The sequence below is a fragment of the Leptinotarsa decemlineata genome, unplaced genomic scaffold (assembly GCF_025532065.1).
Source record: "Leptinotarsa decemlineata unplaced genomic scaffold, Ldec_3_MD MMD2_tig00004307_RagTag_RagTag, whole genome shotgun sequence".
Taxonomy (NCBI): domain Eukaryota; kingdom Metazoa; phylum Arthropoda; class Insecta; order Coleoptera; family Chrysomelidae; genus Leptinotarsa; species Leptinotarsa decemlineata.
Window position 1 is genome coordinate 3392059 of NW_027412606.1, and position 23766 is coordinate 3415824.

A 23766-nucleotide genomic window follows, 5' to 3' on the forward strand; every position below is an offset into this window, starting at 1 on the left:
ACGTCACTAGAAGACATCTCCTTAATTTCGGCAGGTGTAGGCCAAGACTCGCCCAACACACACTTTCTTTGGCAACTTCGAGTTTTGGAAGGTACAGCGACATTACTGTAGCTGTGCGGCTTCTTCAACCTTCTTGGGGTTCCCTCCGTGGAGGTGCACAAGTGAGGGAGCTTTCCTGCAGAAGCAGCCGGTTCCTTGCCTATATTCAAGGCGGAGCTCTTGGTGCCCGCCACAGAAAGTCTCCTTGCTGTTGAAGCTGGAGTGGGGGAGGAGGAGGGTGCACTTTTAGTTGCTACCACCCCTGCCTCCCGCTGTCTTTCTCCTTTTGACCTCGGCGCCGCAAATGCGCTTACGCATTGGCCTTTGTATTACATCACGAGGTGATCTGCTATGTCCAGCCTCATTCCAAGCGGTAGATTGTGGTGGACATTTCTGTTCATCCCCAGCCACCGCCTTAGATTCAGGTGAGCACTTTTGTCTAGCCTCGAGATTGGTTTTTGTTTTTTGTTGTCTCGGTTTTTGTGTTTCATTCATGTGTGTTCCCACAAGTAACAAGGGAAGAGTTGGTCACCTCTGGCAGAGCCCCGCATTACCAGAGGTAGGCTGTTTACAATCAGGTTTCGTCCAGTTCTCCAAGGAAATCGTTCGTAACCGCATATCACCCTGCGGCTATTCAGCTGTCGGCATGTTTCGTTACACCTTAGTTTGGGTAGGTTGGTCCTCGGTGGCATGTTTCGCAAATGCTTTTAGGGAGTATTAGTTCCTCTCACCCTACTTATTTCTGCCACTGACCAGGAGTCCGGTGACCCCGTCCGTAAGGCCACATATCCGCCACCGGGACGCGCCTGATAGGTAGCCCAATCCGCGGGAATTGTTTTGCATTATCAGATGTTCCATGATGAACAGATTTTCACGGAGTAGAATACATTATGGTCTGAAGCTCATAGTTTGGAAGCTAAAAATTATTTGAGTTGAAAACGAGCCATCCTAAATGATCTTCTGTACAATCTGTTACCTTGGTTTCATATGTGTTTGTGTGTGTGAAGTATACTTCAAAAAAATCTTATTTTGCTTAGTTAAGTTTGAATTCGATATTCTCTTCATTTTGTATTTATCTCATTCTACAATAACGATTACCTATCAGGTGAAGTCACAATTGGTGTTTCTGTTTTAGTGAATGCTTGGGAAGCAATACGCTTCAAGAACGGATTGAAGTAGTGAGTTTGTACTACCAGAATGAAAATAGTGCAACAGCTGCTGCCCATATGTTCAATGATAATCGTCCAGGAAGAAATGTACGACACAAATACGTTTCGAATTTATTGAACAAATTTGTGGAAACTGGATCTGTTAGCAATGAAAAGCATAAACGTTCAGGAGTTGCCAACGATGAAACTATTTGTACTGCAGTTTTAGAGCTCGTTGGCCAATGGAAAATTTGCAATCTATCACTAAGTTATCTCGAGAATCAGGAATCAGTCGTATAAATGTTTTGAGGATCCTTCAGAATTTATTACCTGCAAGAAGCATTACGGAGAGATTGGGGTTTTTTCGGTGGTTTATGAAAAAATGCAGACAAGATGCAAACTTCTATGGAAATATTATATGGAGCGATGAGGCTAATTTTTGAAATTGTTGGATGTATAATATAAAGAATGTTCATTGGTGGAGTAGACATATTCCATTTCTAGTCCATCCCCATAATCCGCAAAGACGATTCGTTTGGTGTGGTCTATTTAGAGACAGAATAATTGGTCCATTTTTCCACCATGGCCCGTTCTTTGAACGGGATCCGTTCAAAGAACCATGATCTAGAGGCTCGGCACATGATCTACTTTCAGCAGGATGGAGCTACAGCACAAAATTTCAGTGGTGTGAAAATAATGTTGCGAGACTTTTTTCGAAACAGATGGATTGCCACAAATGGTCCTGTTAAGTGACATTCTCGTTCACCAGATATCTCACCTCTAGATTTTTATTTTTGGGCATTTCTGAAAAATGACTTGTACAAAATGAAACATGCTAATGTAGATGAATTGAAAAATTATATTGAAACTGTAATCAATAGAATTGATGGCCGAATTGTGTAGAAAGCAACACGTAGTGTCAAAAAAAGGGCGTTAATATGTGTTCAACAAGAAGGCGGTGTGTTTGTATGTTTCCTATATATTTTGTAGCTCTTTATTCGCCAAAACAAAAAAAAAATGTACCAGTGATAGAAATAAATATTTCCACATAAGTCGCTCTTTTTCAACTTCAGGAGGAAAGGTGATATGAGCTTCGTTGTTGAAAATGTTTTTACGAATCGAAATGCAATAAATTCCATTTTAAAAAATATCATCTTTTATGAAATATTTTGAAAACGCGATTGTAGTTTTTTCTTTGTTTTCGGCATCGAGAAGGTCATTAAAAATGCTTCTAGTTGCCCGTTTAACCGAATTCTTAGCATCAATAATAACTGAATTGGCAATGGTGCCGACTCAATTTGGAACACCCTGTATAGATCTGTTCTATTCAATATTTGTTGAAATGTTAAATAATACTTCGTTGTTTACTTTTTGTGAAACTTTGATTACGGTTAACTGATTAAGGTAGTTAACGGAAAAACAGATTTTAAACAGATTCTACGGGTAATTATTGAAATTTTATATGTATTTACTTCAGAAAAGTTCAATATCAATTAAAATTACCATACTATCGGAAAAAAAATTAAAAAAGGTATAGGTCTCACTGTATACTACGGGCTACAGAAGCTTCCTAAGAGAATTATCCCTTATGATGTCTCTGAAGGAGCAGAAACCCTTTCCTCAAGCAATCCACTATACCCGACCTTCCAGCAGCTGGATTACAGAAGACGCCACCCTCCCGGTCGATAACTTTATGCGACAAGCGTCATTATCTGTGTTATATTGTATGTTTGGTTGTCTATAAAAAGAATTTGAGAATTTCAATATATAGTCATGAAGCTATTTCCGTTCATTTGTCCTGAAATGTATATACTTTATTTAACAAAGTATGAAGTATGGTAAGATCAACACAGAAGAAGAGAAGGACTTCATATTTTTTGTTTCTCGAAAATTTCGATTTTGATAATCAAAATTACAACTTCTAACAAATTGTGGTCTCCTAGCTTTTCGTGGGCATAAAATAATACTGTAGACACGTCTTAACTAATTATAATGGTGGATTTGAGGAATTGAAGGAAATTGTTGAGGATGCAAAAATTGACTGTGAACAAACTGCACGAAAACACCAGGGCATACTCGAATGAGAATCAGGTGACATTTGTACCTTCTTTGTATTGTGGATGAAGAGTTCATGACTTTTGCATCACGATAATGCCCCTGCTAGCTGATCATTACTTGTTCGTGATTTTCTGACCAAAAACGACATCGTAATCATGCATCAGCCACCGTATTCACCAGAGTTGGCCCACTGTGACTTGCCTGTTCCTGAAATTGGAGAGACCCATGAAAGGACGGCGTTTTGCGATGATTGAGGAGATACAAACCGAATTTGTTTGAAGGTGGTTGACAATGTAGTGTCCGAATTGATGAAATACACAAACCGAATTGCTAAGAGAGCTCGAAGACATACCACAAAGTACATATCAGAACTGTTTCGGAAACGTGTGTATTATATATAAGGAGGACTACTTTGAAGGAGACAATATAGAAATTGATGAATCTATAAATATTTTTTGAGAAAAATTGAAATTCACCTTGTTTTTTGAGCAGACAGCGTATATCAATACCATAATCAACACTTCTGAAAAATACATAGTGAATGTATTTATTACTTTATTAGTCCCTGAGGATAACTGGAACGGAAAAATGTGATAATTGTTTCTCAAATTCACAACTTAGTTTGTACTGACATCTACTGAAAAAGTTTCGAAACCGATTGCCATGAAGCAGATAACTTCCAACAACTAATGCTTCAGTCATAAAGTTTACCGCATGATGTCGTAACCTTCAGATTTAAGAAAACTTCTGACAACATTTTGGTGAACTATTTTTATTTCGAATGATACATAAAAGTTCACAGAAATATACACTTCATCAATATAAAAAACAAAGTTGATATATAATTCTGACGATTCAAAGTCATTTCCACAAAGTTTTTCTGGAAAATTTCTGGATTTCATGAGGGACTATCTCCAATGGTTAGATGCATAGCTCTCAAAATAACATCTATTTCTTTCAAATTTTTTATGGTCAGTTTATATATTTTTCCTTCCTGCAACTCATCAGGTTCATCTTTCAACAGTTCAGCTGATTCAGTCAAAATTTCTTTAGATTCCTGAGAACAAAAAAAAACAAAAATTTTATTTTTAATGGGTTAACTGAATCAATATTTGACATGAAAAACAAACGCTTTTGATAGGAAGGTTTAGAAATGCATAATTTCATAGTAATAATATTGATTAGGTAGGTAGATTAAAACTTGATGAAACCCGATCTCGTTTAACGGGTACTTAAGGCGCCTCATTTATCCTTGACTAGCCATCTACCCCGGCTTCGCACGGGGCATGCTGATACTATAGACTACAGAATGTCTTTAAATACAAAGTTCACAGCTTTTTTGTCAGTGCGCAATAACAAACATGTTTTCTTTAGAGGTTACTCTTGAAAGAGCGACATATAATTTGCCCGGTACCACCGCAACCGCGCTATGTCCGTGCATTTTGAATCTTCGAAAATATTCATTCAAATTACATGCTGTAAGGAACCATTCTGATCACATCATGGACAGATAAGATGAAGGATATTTTGAAGATAATTTTATAAAGGCACCTTTTGTCCTGCGGCTGGCGTCTTACTTGGAATATTAAAAAAATACTTTTTTATTGCATATCTGGAACATAAAACGAACCCACATACAAAATTTAAGCCTCCGAAAATATATCGGTATGGAGAAACAGTGATGAAAATATAATTTTGTTTCCTGGGCGTTCCTTTTTCCCCCGTGGCTGGCGCCCCAGTTGGAATATTCAAAAATCTCATTGTAAATCTATAACGTAAATCGAACCCACATACAGAATTTCAGCCCTCGAAAATAAAGCGGTCGGAGAAAAAGTGATGAAAGGTAATTTTCATATGAAAACGCTCTTCTTTAACCCCCAAGAGGGGCGCCCCAGTTAGAATATTCAAAAAGACCTTCTGAGTGCGCTTTTGAGGCCTAAGAAGCACATATATACCAAATATCAGCTTCCTGCGACTTATAGTACTTCCAATACCAATTGGAACAGCACAGAGAAGGAATTCCCGCCTCGACATAGGCGTCGGCATATTATTTTTCAGTGATAGTTTTTCAGTTACTTATTCTTACAATCATAGCAATTCATCACTCCATGAAAAAGTTATCTCAACTGAATTTTTCCACCATGGATAATTATGAATAACTTCGAAATTTAAGGTAGTTGATTTCAGAGTCGAAAACTCTAAAATACAATGAAAACACAAATAATCAGACCGAATTCTCGTCAAACATATATTAACAAAATAATAGAAGCCAACAAAATTGCTAGAAAAATCAAAATTCTTCTTAGCTATATTCGGATGAGGTGGAATCATCATCGAGTTGAATAACGATCGGATTTATGGAACTTTGCACATAATATTTGTTCTCTTCTTTTATAACGTGGGCCACACAGTTCTTTCATACATCACTATTACCTATTTCATTCACCACTCGCCTTATATTGTCAAGCACTACAGCAATCAAAGTCGGTGACTGGTTACATTTCCGCAAGCTTTCTTTCATTGTGGTCCAAACCACTTCAATTGGATTGAACACACAATAGTATGGAGGCAAACGTAAGAGAATATGATCACGTGTTCCACATATCGAATCAATAATATACTCTTTTTTTAAATTACGTTGTTTTATGGTCGCCAGTAATACCTTTTTCGATGGAATCTTTTCGGGTGTTTCCATGTCATGATTTCGCATGAAATCAACAATATCTGCTTTTTTGTGTTATTGTTTGCTATTGTAGTCAATAACCGAGAATGATACGAAGCGTTATCCATAACAATAACCGAGTTTGGAGAAATATTTGGGAGAAGCTGCTCACTGAACCAGGTTTCGAATAAAGCCGCAGTCACATCTTCGTGGTAATCAGCAGACGAATCTTTTATATTTTTGGCCGACAGAAGCAAAGCGTTAGGTACGAAACCACTTTCATTTCCGGCATGCAAAATTATAACACTTTTTCCCCTTGAAGAAGGTGTGTTCAAAGCACAATACTTGGTTTCGTCTACCCAGCCATATTTGACAACATCATGGGTGTCAAACCAAGTTCCGTCGAGGTAGATTATATGTCTGCTGGATTCTCGGTAGCTTTTCATTCGCCTCAAATATTCTTGTCCGAGTTGAACAATGCCTGTCGATTCCATTATGACCATCCGATTGTTTAATTTTTTATATTTGAAACCACAAGACAATAAGACACCTCGTAGAGTTTCTAAAGATTTGTAATTGTGATCGGGATAGTCGAGTAATGTATACCAAATCATTTCCAAGGTTGGTACTTAATTTTTTTGATATATACCATAAATTGTTCGCCGAATCACATCTTTTGTACACACCATCAACGTTTGCGAATTTTTTATTCTTTTGTTTTCGTTTCATCGCATGGTCAATGACATCCCCTATTTCAATGACTCAAAAAAATGTCGAAAGAGATAGTTTCGTTAACTTGCATATTCTATTAAAAATAGCATTCTGTGAAGTGTGACAGTTTTCCTTCTTCGAACATTCATGAATATTTAAAATTACTCGCTGAACTTGAACATGTAAGTCCTTGTTTTCAAATTCCGGATCCCTGTCGATTGACACAGATTCCTCACACGTGATATTATCATTTGTTACAAAAGTTCTCCAGAAAGCTATATTGATGAAAGTACCCAAAAACACTAAGATTTTCACAAAAATCGGTTTAAACGATGAGATTGGAACCTTTGGTGTAAAAGTTGAAAACTTTTTCTAAAGATCAATTACCCTAACACCAAACTGATATTTTTGCACCCGACGCGCGTTTCGCTAACAAGGTTAGCATTTTCAGGAGAAGCAAATTGATACTGAAGGGTTAGCTGTTTATACCTATACCTGAAGTTTTTCGGTCCGATATGGACTTTGTTTGTTAAATGATGAATATCATAATTGATTTTTCGGTAATTAACTAGTGGAATCACTACCTGCCAATTAATTTGTCCGCTTTTTAATCTATTGTTGACAAATTAGGTACATTGATTCAATCATCTTCTTATCAAAAACAAATATTTATCGATGAAATACATGTGCGAAAAGTTTCTATTGATATTCACTAAATTTATTACTTTTTTTTTATTCATAAATATCGCCGGTAGAGACTATATTTGACAGTTAAAGATTGAAACATAAAAATTTGAAATTTTCTTAATAGAATTGAAGTACTGGGTAGGTATCTATAATAATCTTAGGTGAAAATCTAACGTTGAAGGAAAACATAGAATCAACTAAAAGCATGTCGTGAATCATACTCTAACATTTTTTTAAATATGTTAAAATTGTTAATATAATATTAAGTTGAAATTTAGTTTCACTAGTGCCCCAAAATCATTTGACATTTCTTAATTTCATATTGAATTGATTTGTCTTTTCTGTCGAAGGAAATTATAAAATTATTATTGTTTTCTTAATTCTTTCGATATTTCCTATACATTTCAATGACACAGTTGAAAGACAATTTTTCAGAATCAAGGTTTCAAGATAAACAATAAGGAAATATAAAAGAATCAGTTGAAATAGTGCTCTTTGGTGTTGAGATGATTTTTTCTTACCAGAAGTGCAGTATATAATCCATCTGAATCAGCATTTCTTCTCCCCAATTCTGAGATGGCAGCATGCAATTCGTAAAGGAGAAGACCCTTTATTCTTCTTTCGCCTATAAAACATCGACCATTTTTATTCCACTTCAATACTTTATTGTGAGCTAATGATCATAAATGATCTATGTTAACGGTTCATGTGAAAAATTTGACAAAACTCTTTTTACCGAAACAACAAATAATTTTATAATTGGGTCACTTGAAGGTAACTGGTTTGAGTGAAGACCACAAAGTAAGTAAATGAAACAGGACAGTTGGAAAAGTGAAGATGAAGAAATTGAGCTTCATTCAAAGAGTCGAATATTAGATATTCTTAATTTTTATCAAATTTTCCATTTGTTTTCCGTAAGTTAAGAATTTTCTCCTTTTGTCACCTCAAAGAATGAATGGAACATCAGTAGAAGTTAATTATTTAAAACAATTAGTTATGTAAGATCGAACTGTCAGTCGACTCCCAACAATTTTGTAGAGTTTATCATTACTCAAATGGAAGTTCATTATTTCATTTATCTTCATGTTTATCTTTCAACTATTCAACTCATCACTATTCAACTGCTAACTTCATGAGACAGAAATACCCCCAACTAGTTCACGAAATAAGACACATGAATTACTCATTTCGGCAAATTGGTCAGTAACAATTTAAAAAAATCGAATTCATTTACAGTGATGGGGTTGATGACAGTTCAGTCAAACCATCAACTAATGTACTAACTCTCGATGAGCATATTGGGACGGTGGCCAGCTGGGTTAACGTGGGTGGTTTGCTTCACTCACTCAATACACCACTGTGTGAACCAGTGGTTCAAACCACAAGGTCGAACGATCGATTTTCACTTCCTATCGTCCAATCCGTGTAGGGAATCACACGTCAAAGGGTAACACCTTCTTAGTTCTTGGTTCGCACTAGTTCCTACTTTTGAGAGGTGTCGTTCGTAGGGGAGCGACAACTGGTTAACGGAAAAAGAGATTTCAACAGAGATGGGAGACAAAATATTTTTTGAGAAAAATGAAAAGTCACCTCATTTTTCGAACAGATATCTTCAAAAACTGAGAATCAACTCAAACCGGCACATTTCACAAGTTACTGAAAGTGTCGTTATGGAAAAAAGAGATGTCAAAGGAGAAGAGACGAGGAACTGACAAAAAAACTTTGTGTAACCATGTGTAATAAAAAAGTGTTATGGTACAATCAGTGCACCATTGTAGTTTACTATGTTTCATGATACACCATGGTACTTGTACCATAAAAATGGTATGGTTGACAACACGGCTCATACGACAAATAATGTGTCAACTGTCAACATGTTTTTTAAATTCTATATTCTACTTTCCTGCTTGGGTTTCAACTCAGAGTAATAATAAGACATAGAGTTGCCATGCCTATACCAATACAATACATGTATTTTGAAACGGGTATCGTTCTATCCTTTTCTGTACAACTTATGTGCGAGGGGAGTGGCGGATAATGAGGGGTTATGGAGAGTTTGTTTACATTTGAAGTACGTTGGACCATAAAACAGTGGCGGTTGATTATCGGAGGGATATTATATATTTATAAAATAAATCATTTCAGGTGAAAATGTATTTTGTTCAAATAGTTCCTACAGGAAATCTGATTTATTATTAATTATTATGGAAATGAGGCCAGTTTCTCTACCACCTACAAGATTTTTATTCATGTTTGGCTTTATAATAAAGCGCGTGGTTTACTAGGTTAAAATTTAATTATTTCAAATGAACTCATTCATAACAATGATAAATGTTAATTTTGAAGTAATGAACTTTGCTTCATATAATCAGATGAAGAAATTTGTGATTCATTCTCAGATTTGATAAACAAGCGGTACGGTTTGTGAGGTCCGATATAAAGAATTTTCGATTAGAAACCAAGATTTCATTCAAAATTAGTATCTAGGGGTATTTGTGGACTGACATTATGAAAGGGGATATTTTTGATGTTTTTAATGATCTTTTTTTTTATCTTATTCTCATAAATAAAGTTTTTGAAACTAGGTTTATATTATTTCATTATTTGATATGTCCCAACCAAAAAAAAGATTAAAAAAAATTACAACATTCATTTCTCATTGAATATTGTTTGTTTATAACGCGAGAGGCTCGTGCAAAAATAGAAAAACCAAAACGGAAATCATATTCTTTGTGTGACGTAAGTTGGTTGTTAAGTGAGCAATAACATATTTAACACCGGTTGCACAAGAGTAGGCAAACTGAACATTGAGCAAAAATCTATTCAATCTGTTGATCACAGAATGAATATGACCTATGATACACATATGAATTTTTTTTTTCATTTTTGAATACAGTTTTTTTCATTCACATTAATGATTTTTCGTAATTATAGAATTCGTCAGCATGAATTATTGAAAAAAAAACATAATGTCGGTTCACAAAGACCCTCAGATACCAATTATTAATGAAATCACAGAATAATATCAAACCTCAATCGTAACTATAAATATTCATGATTTCTAATCGAAAATTCTTTATATCGGACCTCACAAACCGTACCGCTTGTTCATCAAATCTGAGAATAAATCACAAATTTCTTCATCTGATTTTATGAAGCAAAGTTCATTACTTTTAAAATTAACATTTATCATTGTTATGAATTAGTTCATGCAAACCACGCGCTTTATTATAAAGCCATACACAAATAAACATCTAGTGGGTGATAGAAAAACTGGCCTCATTTCCATAATCATTAATAATAAATCAGATTTCCTGTAGGAACTATTTAAACAGAATACATTTTCACCTGGAATGATTTATTTTATAAATATCTATCCCTCCGATTATCAACTAAACCAACCGCCACTGTTTTATGGTCCAACTTACTTGCCGAAAACAAACAAAAGTGTGCTGTTTTCAATGTAAGTCTTTTGTTACTCTGAGGATTTCAACTATACTATAACGCCATCTATTGATGAACCCCATTCGCTACCCAATTATTTGCCCATAAATTTGATAAACTTTCAATATCGAGACCATATGAATATCAAAACCTTAACAAACATAGCGACAAACATGATTATAACACTAGAAATAAAGGTAATTTATGGATAAGTAAATGTAAACATTCATTTTATAAAAAATCGTCAATTGTGGCTGGAAGCTATTTTTACAGTAAATTACCCAAGGCATTGAAAGAAATAAAATCCCTGAGGATTATCAAACGCAAGCTTCTAATAGCAGAATGTTTCTATAAAATTCGTAAGTTACCTCCAAAAGTGTTAATGTTAACAGGAAAAAGGACTCAATAAAATTTGAATTTGAATGCTAACTATACTGTGAAGCACGTGTACAACCGTTCAGTAAACCGTTTGTGTGAAACTTTTCAGTTTGAATCGGATGAAAAGTTTTATGAAATCCGTAAAATTGCTGTGTTTGATAAAATATAGAAAACCGTAGTAGAACATTTTTTCAATGGATGAAAATGAAATACCGTTCAGTTATAATATAGTGCTCAAGTATATAGAATGTGCGGCATCGAAAACGAAACAGATCGAATATTTGCAGGGTACAATTGTTGAGAAGAAAATGCATAAACAGGTCGATTTTCAATTTGAGTAAGATATCTTTCATAATCTCAATTGTAATATTCTTTCTCCGCACTTCCTCCTTCAGGATCATCACCCTTAAAATTTGAATTCAAAAAATACTTACCGACAGCCATCTTGGTTTCGGACAGGTTGGAGCCTGGCAGTGTTGCCAACTGGATGAACTATAAAGTCGCTACACATGAACCAAAATTCCGCTTCCCTGCTTCATATTCCGCTACGCTTGTATAAGTGAAACAATCAGTTTGCGCATGTGCCCTATCCAAAATTGAATACCACAGAACTTACTGTTTTGTAGTTTTTGTACCACAAAACTGAACTGTCACTAATGTCAGGAATTAGGATCATGCTAATTTTCAACCACGCAACTCAGTAGATGGTACCTAATTTTCTAAATTTACAGCAGTTGCTTTTTGAAAGCTGTCATCTCGACCAAATATTTCTTAGCTTGAAGTAATTATTTTGAAAAGTGGAAAAAAATATCAGTTTGTTCACGTACGTATAGTCACAAGTTGGAATCAGACAACCAATGTTGAGAAAAATTGTTTTTCGAGACTTACTGTATTTTTTTGAACATGCCCTGTTTCCGTCAATTACAACTGCGGTAGCTCTTTCATTCGAGCTACAATCAGATAAACTATCTTCCATTACTGCTGTAAATTGTTCCATATAATTTATAACACTCGAGACAGTCGAGACTTTTAGATTCAAGATATTGGAGGTTAAATAGTTTATGATAAGAATGAAAATGTCGAAAAATATTCTTCTCTTTCATCATGTAATGGCCTCAGCTACTGAGACCATAATGTGTTGACTGTGCATTCAATTATTCAAGTGTCAGCTGTCAGTTTTCGAGTGCTGTCCACTGTCTCTTCCATATTTTTTTTTCAATATTTATTATTTGTAGAAAATTCCGCTACTTTATGTTCAAATCCGCTACGCCGCTACCGTCGAGTATATTCCGCTACAGTAGCAAAATTCCGCTACGGTTGGCAACTCTGGAGCCTGGCTCCCTTACCTTTTTGACTGATGTTTGTCAGAGGGTCAAATGAGTCATGACTGATAGATGTGTTGGTGAGATGACGGCATGAGTGTCCTCAGACATCAGTGCCGCCCTTCACGGTGTACCCCTACCTGGTTATGGTGGGATGGATGAAAAGATTATTTATCTTTTAAAGGAGAGCATAGGGGCCTCATTCGACAGAGTGTCGGGGCCTTCTATATCGGGAGGAGTCGTCTACAGTATAATCCATAGCTTCCCTAACTGATAGATTTTCATGAGTTTCTGCGCAATCAAAAACTCGCTGATTCCTCGACTGAATGGACTGCCGAATGGAAGGCAGCTGCAAATCTCTGCGGATGGCTTCATTCCGCACGAACCAAGTAGCATAAATGATGACAGCATAGATGATGACAGGCTTGAACATCGTATTGTAGATGGTAATTTTGTTCTTGAGGCTCATTTTGGATTTCCTGTTGATCAGAGGGTACAGACTAACTATCCGACCCTCGATCTTTGTTTTAACGCACATGATGTGCGGGTTCCAAGTGAACCTACGGTCTATTAGAAGACCGAGGTACTTTACCGCGCTTGCCAGTCGATCTCCCTTTCAGAGATCCTCACTTTTCTGGCCGGAGAAGATTTCAATCTTTCCATGGTTATCGCCTGAGTCTTGTCCGGGTTCACTTGGATCAAGGTACCAGCGCTCGAGGTCGTCCAATGCACGTTACATGTAGACGACGCCGAGCTCCCTACCCATGGAAGATGAGAGGGGGCCGTGTCATCGGCGTATAGGGATATCTTCACATGCTCAGACCTCGGAAGGTCGCTGGTGTAAAGTGAGTACAGCGTGGGAGAGAGCACGACCCCCTGTGGCACCCCAGCGAAGATCTCTCTGTTGTTGGACAGAGAGCCCTCTAATCTAACCTGAAACGTTCTGTCTTCCAGGAAAGACCCAATCCACTGGATCAGGCCCCGAGGTAGATCGAACGCGATCAATTTGTGCAGAAGACCTTCTTGTAATACACGTTCGAAGGCCTTCGAGATGTCTAGCTGTACAATGTGCACGTTCAACTCGTGGATGGTATTTTTGACCAGCCTTAGAGCTTGTAACTCATAGTCAAAAAAAAAGAAATTCATCCATGTGACTGTAAGCTAGTATTTTTTCATTTTGGCGCCCTCTTGCGGTAAAAAATTATCATCAAGTAACTAAAGAAATTCTCCCAAATGACAGACAACGCTTCGAAATGTATACTCATGAATAACAGTTAACAGTTAACAAAATGTGTTTTGAAGATATTCGATCTTTTTCGTTTTCGGTGTGGCACAGTGTATTGTGATTCTTAAATGTACAAAATGTTAATTCTCACCCGGGGCTAAGGTATCCAGTAATTTCAATAAACTCCGGGTTATCGTCACCTTCTGCTGCAAATCTTCGTCTGGTACCGCAGGTAAGCCCTCGTCTTGTTGTCCTATCATCTGAGCAAGCGCTAACTTCACATCCGTTAGATAATAGTGATTGGGGTGCAGTAATTCCTCATAACTTCGAATAAAGCTTCTGCACTCCCTTTCATCACCCTTGGGCATTTCCGCCAAATCTTTCCCGATCCTTTCGAGTAAATCCTGGGCAGAATAGGATGAAAGTACGATGCTGCACATATTGCAATTCCAATCTAGGCCTTTATCGTTGGTGCTGTTGTCTATAAATGTTTTTGGAAGAAGGAAACCTTCGCAACCACTGAAAATATAATGCATTTGCAGTTCGTGGCCCCATCCTTTTTCTTGCTTACATAAACGCAATAACACAGATTAATAAGTATAGTGTGTTATGCTGATGATATGGCAATGCTCTTCGCTGGTGAAAGTTAGGATGAAGTCTATAAAACTTCTGTTTATATCATTGCATTCAACAATTTTTCAACTCTTTCAATCAAAGTAGAAATAGAACTCACATAAATAAATTTAAAAAACTACTGGAAGAAAAACAAACAAGTTTTTTCAGTAATAAAGAAAATAACCAACAATTTACAGAAAAAAATGTAGTTAACTTGTCATCCAAAATTCTCAATACTCATGAAAAATCGCTACTGGGCAAAGGACTTAATTTCTCAGTAACTCCAAAAATAGTACCAACATTTGAATTAGTTACTGCTATAGAAGAAACAGCCCTAAATTTACCACCTGAAATATCTGGTGATTACAAATCTGAATGTAAAAACATTTTGTCACGACCCCATCATATTAGAAGTAACTTGAATAAGTATGAGAGAATTACAATAACATTCCTTCGTTCAGATACTAATATCAAAATACTTCCAGCTGATAAAGGTAATGCCACAGTGATAATACATACCCTCGATTATGAAAATAAATTATCTCAGTTGATTTCGAACACAACATACCGAACACATAATATAACAAAAAACGTTTACAAAAAACTAAAGGATGATCCAACAAAATCAATTGAACAAAAAATTTATAGAACATTGGCTAAATATAAAGACATGCTAACCAAAACAGAACGCACTCAACTAATTTCTCATTTCAGTAAACCTCCTCATTTCTATGGTTTACCAAAAATACATAAACCTAATGTTCCTTTAAGAACAATTGTAAGTTCCATTGCATCTCCCTGTCAGAAATTAGCAAGATACCTTTTGGAAATTTTGAAACCAATTTCAGGAAACAGTAATAGTTTCCTGAAAAATACAACCCATTTCATGGATAAACTTAAAGACATAACACTTAGTGATGGTGATGTTCTGATGAGCTTTGATGTTGAAAGTCTTTTCACGAATGTTCCTGTTGATAAAACTCTTCAAATTGTCAAATCCAGGTTGGAAAATGACTCAACTTTAAAACATCGAACGAAGTTGGATGTTAATTCTATATTAGAATTTTCAGAATTATGTATAGACAAAACCTATTTTCAATATAGAGATGATTTCTATCAACAAGAATTTGGCATGGCTATGGGTTCCCCTTTATCTTTCATCTTAAGTAACATATATATGGAGTATTTTGAAGAATCTTTTGTTGAAACTTATCAGAATGGTCCCAAAGTTTGGTGGAGATACGTTGACGATATTTTTGCTATTTGAAATAGAAACAACGATGACCTGAATACTTTTTTAAATTATATCAACGAGCGGGAGCCGACAATAAAATTTACAATAGAGATTGAACAAGATGGTCGACTCCCTTTCCTTGATGTAATGTTGGAGAAGTCATCAGATCAAATTGATACAAATGTTTATCGAAAGAAAAAAAAAACATTAAATTGTATTTATAAAATACCTTGTTCTTGTGGTAAAAGTTACATTGGTGAAACCTCAAGACCGTTGAAAGTGCGTGAGAATGAACATCGAGATTATATAAAAAATAGACAATTGACAGGATCAAAATTATCAGAACACATTTTAAAATCAGACGGTGAACATCGGGTGGATTGGAATAGGACAAGAAAGATTACCAATGAGCCTCATTCTAAGAGACGTAAGCTAAAAGAATCAGCGTATATTCTCATGTCTGGAGAGAAATGTATCCCGAATAGCTCCTTAGAAATAGACCGTACTTGGCTACCCATCTTGAAGAAAACTTTGGATAGTGGCGAAATGGCAACAAACTGATATCGGAGAGTACCTTGTATTACATCGAATATTTCAGTTGTCAATCAACAACATTGACATAATTTCATATTTCAAAACTTCTTTGACATCTGTCGAAAAAGTAAAGTAATAAGCTCTCAAAAAAGGAATAACTGCGTATATATTCGAATTTTTATCCATTTCTGAAGACGGAGGCAGATTTTGGCCTCCGAAACGTAAAAGATAAGTATTATTTCTTAATAATTTTTTTGATAGGCAAAATTGTTAAATACGACAAGTTACTGATAAATAGAAGATTTTTCTTTGTGAAAAATACTTTGATTTTTACGCAGTAACTTTTCGAGGTAAACTAAAAAGTTTGCCCTTCTACACTTGTATAAAGTTCTCCATTATAATTTTTATATTTTTTCAGATTGTGGAAGGTAACAATTACCCAAAAAAAGGTCGATAAAATACTAATGTTGTTTTGTCAATTTTTGTCCGAATTGATTCATTTTTTTTATATTCCTCAGAAATTTATTTTCGTAACCTGAACAACATCAATCCTTTCTGTAAGTAGCAAAAATTTTCATCAGAAGGTAAAATCTACTGTCGGGAAAAGAAAATTTAAATTTTCAACTTTGAATCAAAACTCATCTCATACCATTATTCTAATATTTCATAGCTCCAAGGTGATTTCAAAATGATCCAATTCAATCAATAAATCAAAAATGTAATTCAGTAATTCAGTAATATTCTTCTGATATTATAAAAAACACGGTAAATGAATTACGAAGAAGAGCGTGGCAGCTGAGAGAATATTAAATGTTAAAAACAAAACAAGTGCTTTTCAAAACAATTTTTTAGGAGTTATACAAACTGAATTTTTCTGAGACAGCAGAATCGTCCTCTCAGAAACTCTAGACCATGAAAGTATAACGATATAATATTGCCAAATCCAGAACAATAAATATTTCCACTTCTTTCATTCTTAAGAATAGAAAAAATGTCGATAAAATATAGTCTAACTAATCTGATGGGATATGTCAACTACATTCAGATACATTGCCCTCATATATCCATTGAGATCTTATACTTCGTTTTAATAGGTCAAATAGTTTTCATTAGGTTTCATTGTGATCATACCAAAAACAATATCCTTTTCATCTTTGTATACAGTGCTTTTCAGATAAAAGTATCCACCTTTAATAACTTTTGTAATACTGGTATTTAGGAAAAATCCAAAAACACGTCAATTTATGTTGGAAGGGGCAAGCATTATGGCTTATTTAAACTTACTGGAAAAGTCACCCCCTCACCCCTAGCATCATCCCTCTTTTTTTAAATTACTTCCCATATTTTTTATGTAAAATTTGGATACTTCTCTTTGAGCTTATTTCAAAAATGTATAATACTTGTAGGTTAAAGTGGTTAGTTTATGAGATAAACAATTTTTCTTTTAATAGCACAAATTTTACTTATTTTTTACTTTCACCTTATTTACCTGTAATAAAATGGGTTGTACAACAGTTCAAACTCATTAATCTTTTTAACTGTGCTATTTATTATGAAGTTACAATAAGTGTTCAAAATGAGTACCATTCACTTCCATACAATGGTATAATCTATTTTGAAATGCCTCTCTGACATTGCTTAATACGGCTGGATTTAATTGTCGACATTCATTTTCTATCCTCTCTCGTAAATCATCCAGAGATTCTGGTTGGGTAGCATAAACTTTTGTTTTTAAATACCCCCATAAAAAGAAGTCTAGGGGTGTTAAATCCGGTGACCTAGGTGGCCACTCCATCATCTGCCCTCTTCTACCTATCCAACGAGCGGGGAATGTTTCGTTTAAAAATTGTCGGACAGGCATAGCATAGTGTGGGGGAGCTCCGTCTTGTTGAAATACCAGTAAATCTTCGGAAAGGTTATCATCATTTTCTATTTTTGTTGTAATACGTGGGTCAACCCCTTCCCTGAGTAACTCAAGATATGATTCACCATTTAAATTTCCGTTGATGAAGAAAGGTCCGACAATGTGGTCACCTAGGATACCACACCAAACGTTTAACTTTTGGGGATGTTGTGTATGGAATTCACGCATAATATGTGGATCACTTTCAGCCCAATATCTACAATTATGCCTATTTGCTAAGCCATTTAATGAAACTGTAGAAGATGAAACACCGATCGCTCTACTTATTGTTGACAACGATTGGGGTTGTTGAGCCTCTAAGCTGACTTGCCCTAAAATTGCCACTTGGATTGCTTCGTTATTTACGAGTCCCTCTCGCTTATGCACTTTATTGCAAACAGACCCTGTTGTGGTAAATTTCTCCATCAGTTGAATTACATACTTATGAGTTGCATGTCTTCCGTCATGTAATTCGTTAAATATTCTAGCAGCAGCTCTTGCACAATTATTATTTTGGTAGTATAAACCTACAATTTCAATTCTTTCTTGCAAAGATTAAACCATTTCAGCGAAACAAAATAAATAATGTATCAAAGTACACTATCAATAGTGACTATAAATTCTAGTTGACAATGTCAAACTTTAATAAAAAGTAGAGTTTTTTGTTGTTTGGATTCTTGAAGTAGAATAAATAGCACAGTTAAACAGATTAAAGAGTTTGAATTGTTGTACAACCCATTTTAGTATAGGCAAATAAGGTGAAAGTAAAAAATAAGTAAAATTTGTGCTATTAAAAGAAAAATTGTTTATCTCATAAACTAACCACTTTAACCTACAAGTATTATACATTTTTGAAATCAGCTCAAAGAGGAGTATCCAAATTTTACATAAAAAATATGAGAAGTAATTTTTAAAAAAAAGGGATGATGCTAGGGGTGAGGGGGTGGCTTTTCCAGTAAGTTCAAATAAGCCATAATGCTTGCCCCTTCCAACATAAATTGACGTGTTTTTGGATTTTTCCTAAATACCAGTATTACAAAAGTTATTAAAGGTGGATACTTTTATCTGAAAAGCACTGTATATCCTTTTCATTTTTGTTACGTTATTAATTTTTTTCTTACTTTTTATCGATAAATGTCGAATTAAATAAACCCTATACAAAATATCATATCAACCCACCTGTCTTGACATCGCAGTGCACTGAAATAAGTTCCAAACTCAGTGGTATCTACACATCTAGAGCACGAACACCAGAAGAATTTGGACTCTCGGAGATGGTGTCTCCTGCTGGGCGTACCCCAAAGAGGATCAGTATAGCATATACTGAGATTGTCTCCTTTCTTAATGTGACGACCAGCTTTTATCAGAACGCCTCCTTTGTTGGTGAAGCTTTTCGAACAATTGGCACTGCAGTTGTGTTCAAGAAGAGAGGTGTTTTCGTATATTGCAATGTGGGGTGGTTCTGTAAGTGGTACTTCATGGGAGTTTACCTGATGAGTTGAATCATAATTTGATTGAGCTGACAAATTGTTAAGCGTAACAAATAAATATTTCAATTATTAAGGTGTTTCGAAAGTTTCATGCATTTCAATGTCATGTGTTTCCGTTGCTCCACATCTAAATAACTATTGATACTACTGTATGGTGGTGTATAATGATCGATAGGCCGACAGAGACCGAAGAATTAACCAGGCATTTGGCAATGACAGTGCTACGGAGGGCCCTGTTCGATGTTGCCCTGGGTTTATATGTAACACAGTCTAGCCGAAATTTATCATGAAGATAATAGTTCATTCAATTCGGTAATTTTCTAGAACCAACTACAGAAATCTAGAAAGTACCGTTACCGATATAAGCACGACTTCCCATCTAAAAAGGGCAGTTCAGAAAGTGAATCGAGCGGCTAAACAAGAAATTCATATAGTGGAAATAAATTGAGTGTTAGTTGTTAGTGTTGTTAATAAATTAGTTTGTGATTAATGAAATATTGTTGGAAATTAATTTGTTTAAGACAGTTAAGTCATTAATTTGTCACAATATATTTATGAGATATATGAGATAGAGATCGATGAAGGGAGCAGAGCCCATAAGTTTTCTTCGGTTTCTGATTCTGAACAAGGTGTCCAGAACTTCATTGACAGAATAGAACAGTGTCAATAAAAGACTCACTTGAAAGTCGCAGAGATCTTATTGTTGTACGTAAAAGATTCTCCAATGCATGGTGTCGTCGGGTTATATAAAAGCCTGACCTTTAACTTTCTTGGATCAAGTAGTCGTTTGATGAATATAGACGTTGCTGATACTCGAAATATGGGTCTGGTTCGAGGTGCCAGTTAGGGGTGGCCAACCGGTCGATCGCGACCATTAGTCCACTCGACCTTGGCAAGGCAAAAAATATAAATGAATAGACCAGACTGCGCAACGTAATTTAGACTGGCATTGTGATTTAGCTTTCTTGGCCGATTTTACTGGAAAACTGAATACATTAATTCTGAATCTACAAGGCAAGAATAAAACATTAACAGTAATGATGAGTTCTATTGCAGCATTTCAAAGTCAAACAGCGTCTATGATAGTTGACATAGAGAAGACAAAATTTGAACAATTTGGATCATGTGTAATATAGTTAGTTTTCTGCCCCTCGTATATCACGGCGAGTGTCGAGCCGGGAGAAGGGGTCATGGTAAAACGGGGAGTCGGAATGTACAGAATATATTGGGGCTTTGGAGTAATAAGGTGTTTTTTACTCTAAACCTTTCCCGATCAGAGTTCTGAGGATTGGTGTGAGAAAACATCACAATATGGAAAAACATCCTACCTACAATTTCATTTCTGAGAAGTACACGACAGAAATTAGGTCAGTGATTAGCAGACTTCGAAATTCGCTTCAGTGATTTCAAAAAAATTGATGGTTCAATTCATCAGTTATCCATTTAATGATTCCATTGATCATAGTAATATCTATGAATTGGCTACAAAATTTGCAGATATAATTCAAATGGAGCACATGATGTTACAAAACGAAATTTTTACTCTGCGCTGCGACATATTTCTAAAAGCAAGGTCATCATCAGGTTAAGATTTCTGGGCATTGGTTTCCAACGAAAAATATCCAAATTTGAAGAAATGTGTTGAACAACTTCATTCGTGTTTTGGTTCGATATATTTATGTGAGTTAGCATTTTCCTACTCGAAACAAACAAAAAATAAATACCGTTCTCGCTAAACTAGTGGAAGATACTGTGACGCCATGCTCACAATAATATATAGATATGACCTATAAATGTTGATTGAACATCATCAACTCAGACTTCCAATCCAAAGTATTAAGTGAATTTAAGGAAACAATCTCATATGTGATACGAAAAGGAACTCCTAAGACTGTTCAATAAAAAATATTTCATGATTGTGTACTAAACACTATGCTGTTTCATTTAGGAATTCAAGAAGTATGTAAGTGGTAGATCGCACAGGGTTTCATCAGTAAACAGTAGATCTTATGTCTAATCAAGTAGGCCATCCTTGCTCTAGAATAATGGGGTCTTCTGAGAGCTTCAAGACCTCGTAAAGGTAGTGGCATTTTCTCAAGCTCCAGGAGTTAATGAATCCCTCATAGGATAAAAACAATATACGACATTATCGCAACTACAAATTCCTCACTCAGGGATAGACAAATTATAATCACACAAGCTACTCTGTTTTGTTCATATTAGCGATGAAAATATTATTTGCTTGGCTACAGGCAAATTGGAACTTTAGCGAGGACCAGTGAAGATATTTGCGATGAAGAAATAACCCACTTGAAATTATAGAATGATCTGAAAGACGGTTTCGAAAGAAATCAGTGTTCATCCTTCTTTGGGTATTTTCACTATCCACAATCTGAAAAAATATATAATTCATTATACAGCGATGCCAAATAGAGAATATCATCAACTCTAAAGAAGATCGACGAGTCTAGGATGGTTACTGTAGCGAATATCATCAGTGGAATGTGACTGCAAGGACGAAGGTTAGATCTCGACGTCTCAGGAAGGACTGACTGAAGAAAATTCCTAATTTCTCTGTAAATAACGTAGAAGATAACTCTTCTGTCTGGGATTTTCAGAACGGTCACGATTAAATTTCTTAAATTTATTGAATCAATAGACGTTGATCTTTGTAAAATGGTCTGAGATTTTTCCGAACATTTCAGACTATTCCCGAACATTCCAGAAGGTCCAGTATATTCTGGAATCATGAGAAATGCTTTCAATTCACCTCGAATGTACTGGACTATTCTAGAAAATTCTAGAAGGCTAAAGCACGCTTCTTAGGTGAAAATGGGAACCTTTTTCGTGGAAGGAGATAGAGTAAACCATCACCCATAGAAGAGAAATTCCAAGAAAATCGTTCTCTTATCAGGTCACACAAATTTTCAATTCAATTCCTTGAAATTTTTGTAATTTCGAATATATATTCAATATAATTTGGAAGTAATTGTGTGCGGTTTTGGAATATATGTATTTTTTTCCACTCGTTCATGGGTTCAACGCTATATTCTGTATTCTTATCTGAGTTGTATGTATTATCACGAAGAATTCTAACAAACTCCATTGAAATTGCATGCACATATCTTACCATAACTATACCACAAACTCTCATGATCTCGTCCTCTGTAAACGTATTCTCTAACTTGAAAAATCTTCTAATAAACTGGGCGATGCTTATTCGTTCCTGTTCGTATTTTTGCGTGCCTTTCCTCTGCTCACAATGTGATTCCAACAGTTCCAACTTCTTCCAAACCTCTGGTAGAAACTGTTTCTGATAAAGCACTCTCAAGACGGTAATGCATTGGTATGTGGGGTGAACTATTCCGAAATTGGTGATGCTCACCTAGAAAGATAATACGAAAGATAAATATCAATTGTCAATGAATTCACAGAATTAGATCCTTCGTAAAAAACACTTTCATGCAAACATCAAGTATTAGACCCTAACACAAAACTTCGTAGGCTAATACAGAAAAATATTTTTTTCAAAAAATTTGATTTTATTATTCAATGTAGTTGCCAATAGATAGATAGATGGAGAAATAGATAGATTTTATTGATTCTTTTTCTACATAATGTGTAGATGGGATAAGCCATAATTGTAATTGAGTTATAAACATGCATACAGATAAACATACAAATGTATAAACAAACATAAAAATAAATTCCAGGCCCCAGTTTTGACGATTACCTCTTCATCAGCACAAATATTTTTTCAGCAAGCATCCTCTCGAGATCTGACAAGGAAAAATTCGTTATTTCAACACCTCGACACGTGTTTCTATCACCAAGTGATCATATTCAAACTGGTTTGATCTTCCTCCTGTAGATGATCACTTTGTGATCGAAACACGTGTCGAGGTGTTAAAATAACGGTTTGGTGTTGGAATAAATATTTATTACTACACCAAACGTTCCAAACAGTGCATCACAAGTACCGATTGATACTGTTTGAAATTTTGAAAATGATTTTTATAATAATAATGATAATAATAATAGTCGTCTTTATTGAAAAAACATTATAGTATATTATTCAACGAGCGGCTATTATTCACGAGGTGAAGTTTACGGCCTAAATCACCGAGAAAATAATAGCCATTATACACGAGTATTGTTGTAAAAGCTATTTCGATATATAAAATGTTTCGAAAAACATGAAGAAACATGTTAAGAAACAGATATGACACACAGATTCAAAGTCGGTAATAGCTCAATGTAGATGCTCTATGCCTTCCAACAAGGGTTCCGAGATCGAATCTGGTCTAGATCACTGT

The 23766-nt window shown here is 35.3% G+C and overlaps 1 protein-coding gene across 2 annotated transcripts in view; it reads right to left on the bottom strand.

The window, feature by feature from the left end:
• Positions 1 to 3997: 3997 nt before the first annotated feature.
• The window catches only part of SmydA-1 (SET and MYND domain containing, arthropod-specific, member 1), a 35205-nt gene continuing 15436 nt past the window's right edge, over positions 3998 to 23766 (bottom strand). For both annotated transcript variants that reach the window (XM_074178776.1, XM_074178775.1), the window contains exons 3-7: positions 22581 to 22835; positions 19140 to 19450; positions 13826 to 14193; positions 7827 to 7930; positions 3998 to 4302 (exon numbers count right to left, since the gene is read on the bottom strand). In XM_074178776.1, coding sequence (XP_074034877.1) covers positions 4144 to 4302; positions 7827 to 7930; positions 13826 to 14193; positions 19140 to 19450; positions 22581 to 22835 — 1197 coding nt within the window. In that variant the 3' untranslated portion in view covers positions 3998 to 4143. The remainder of the gene's footprint in view (positions 4303 to 7826; positions 7931 to 13825; positions 14194 to 19139; positions 19451 to 22580; positions 22836 to 23766) is intronic.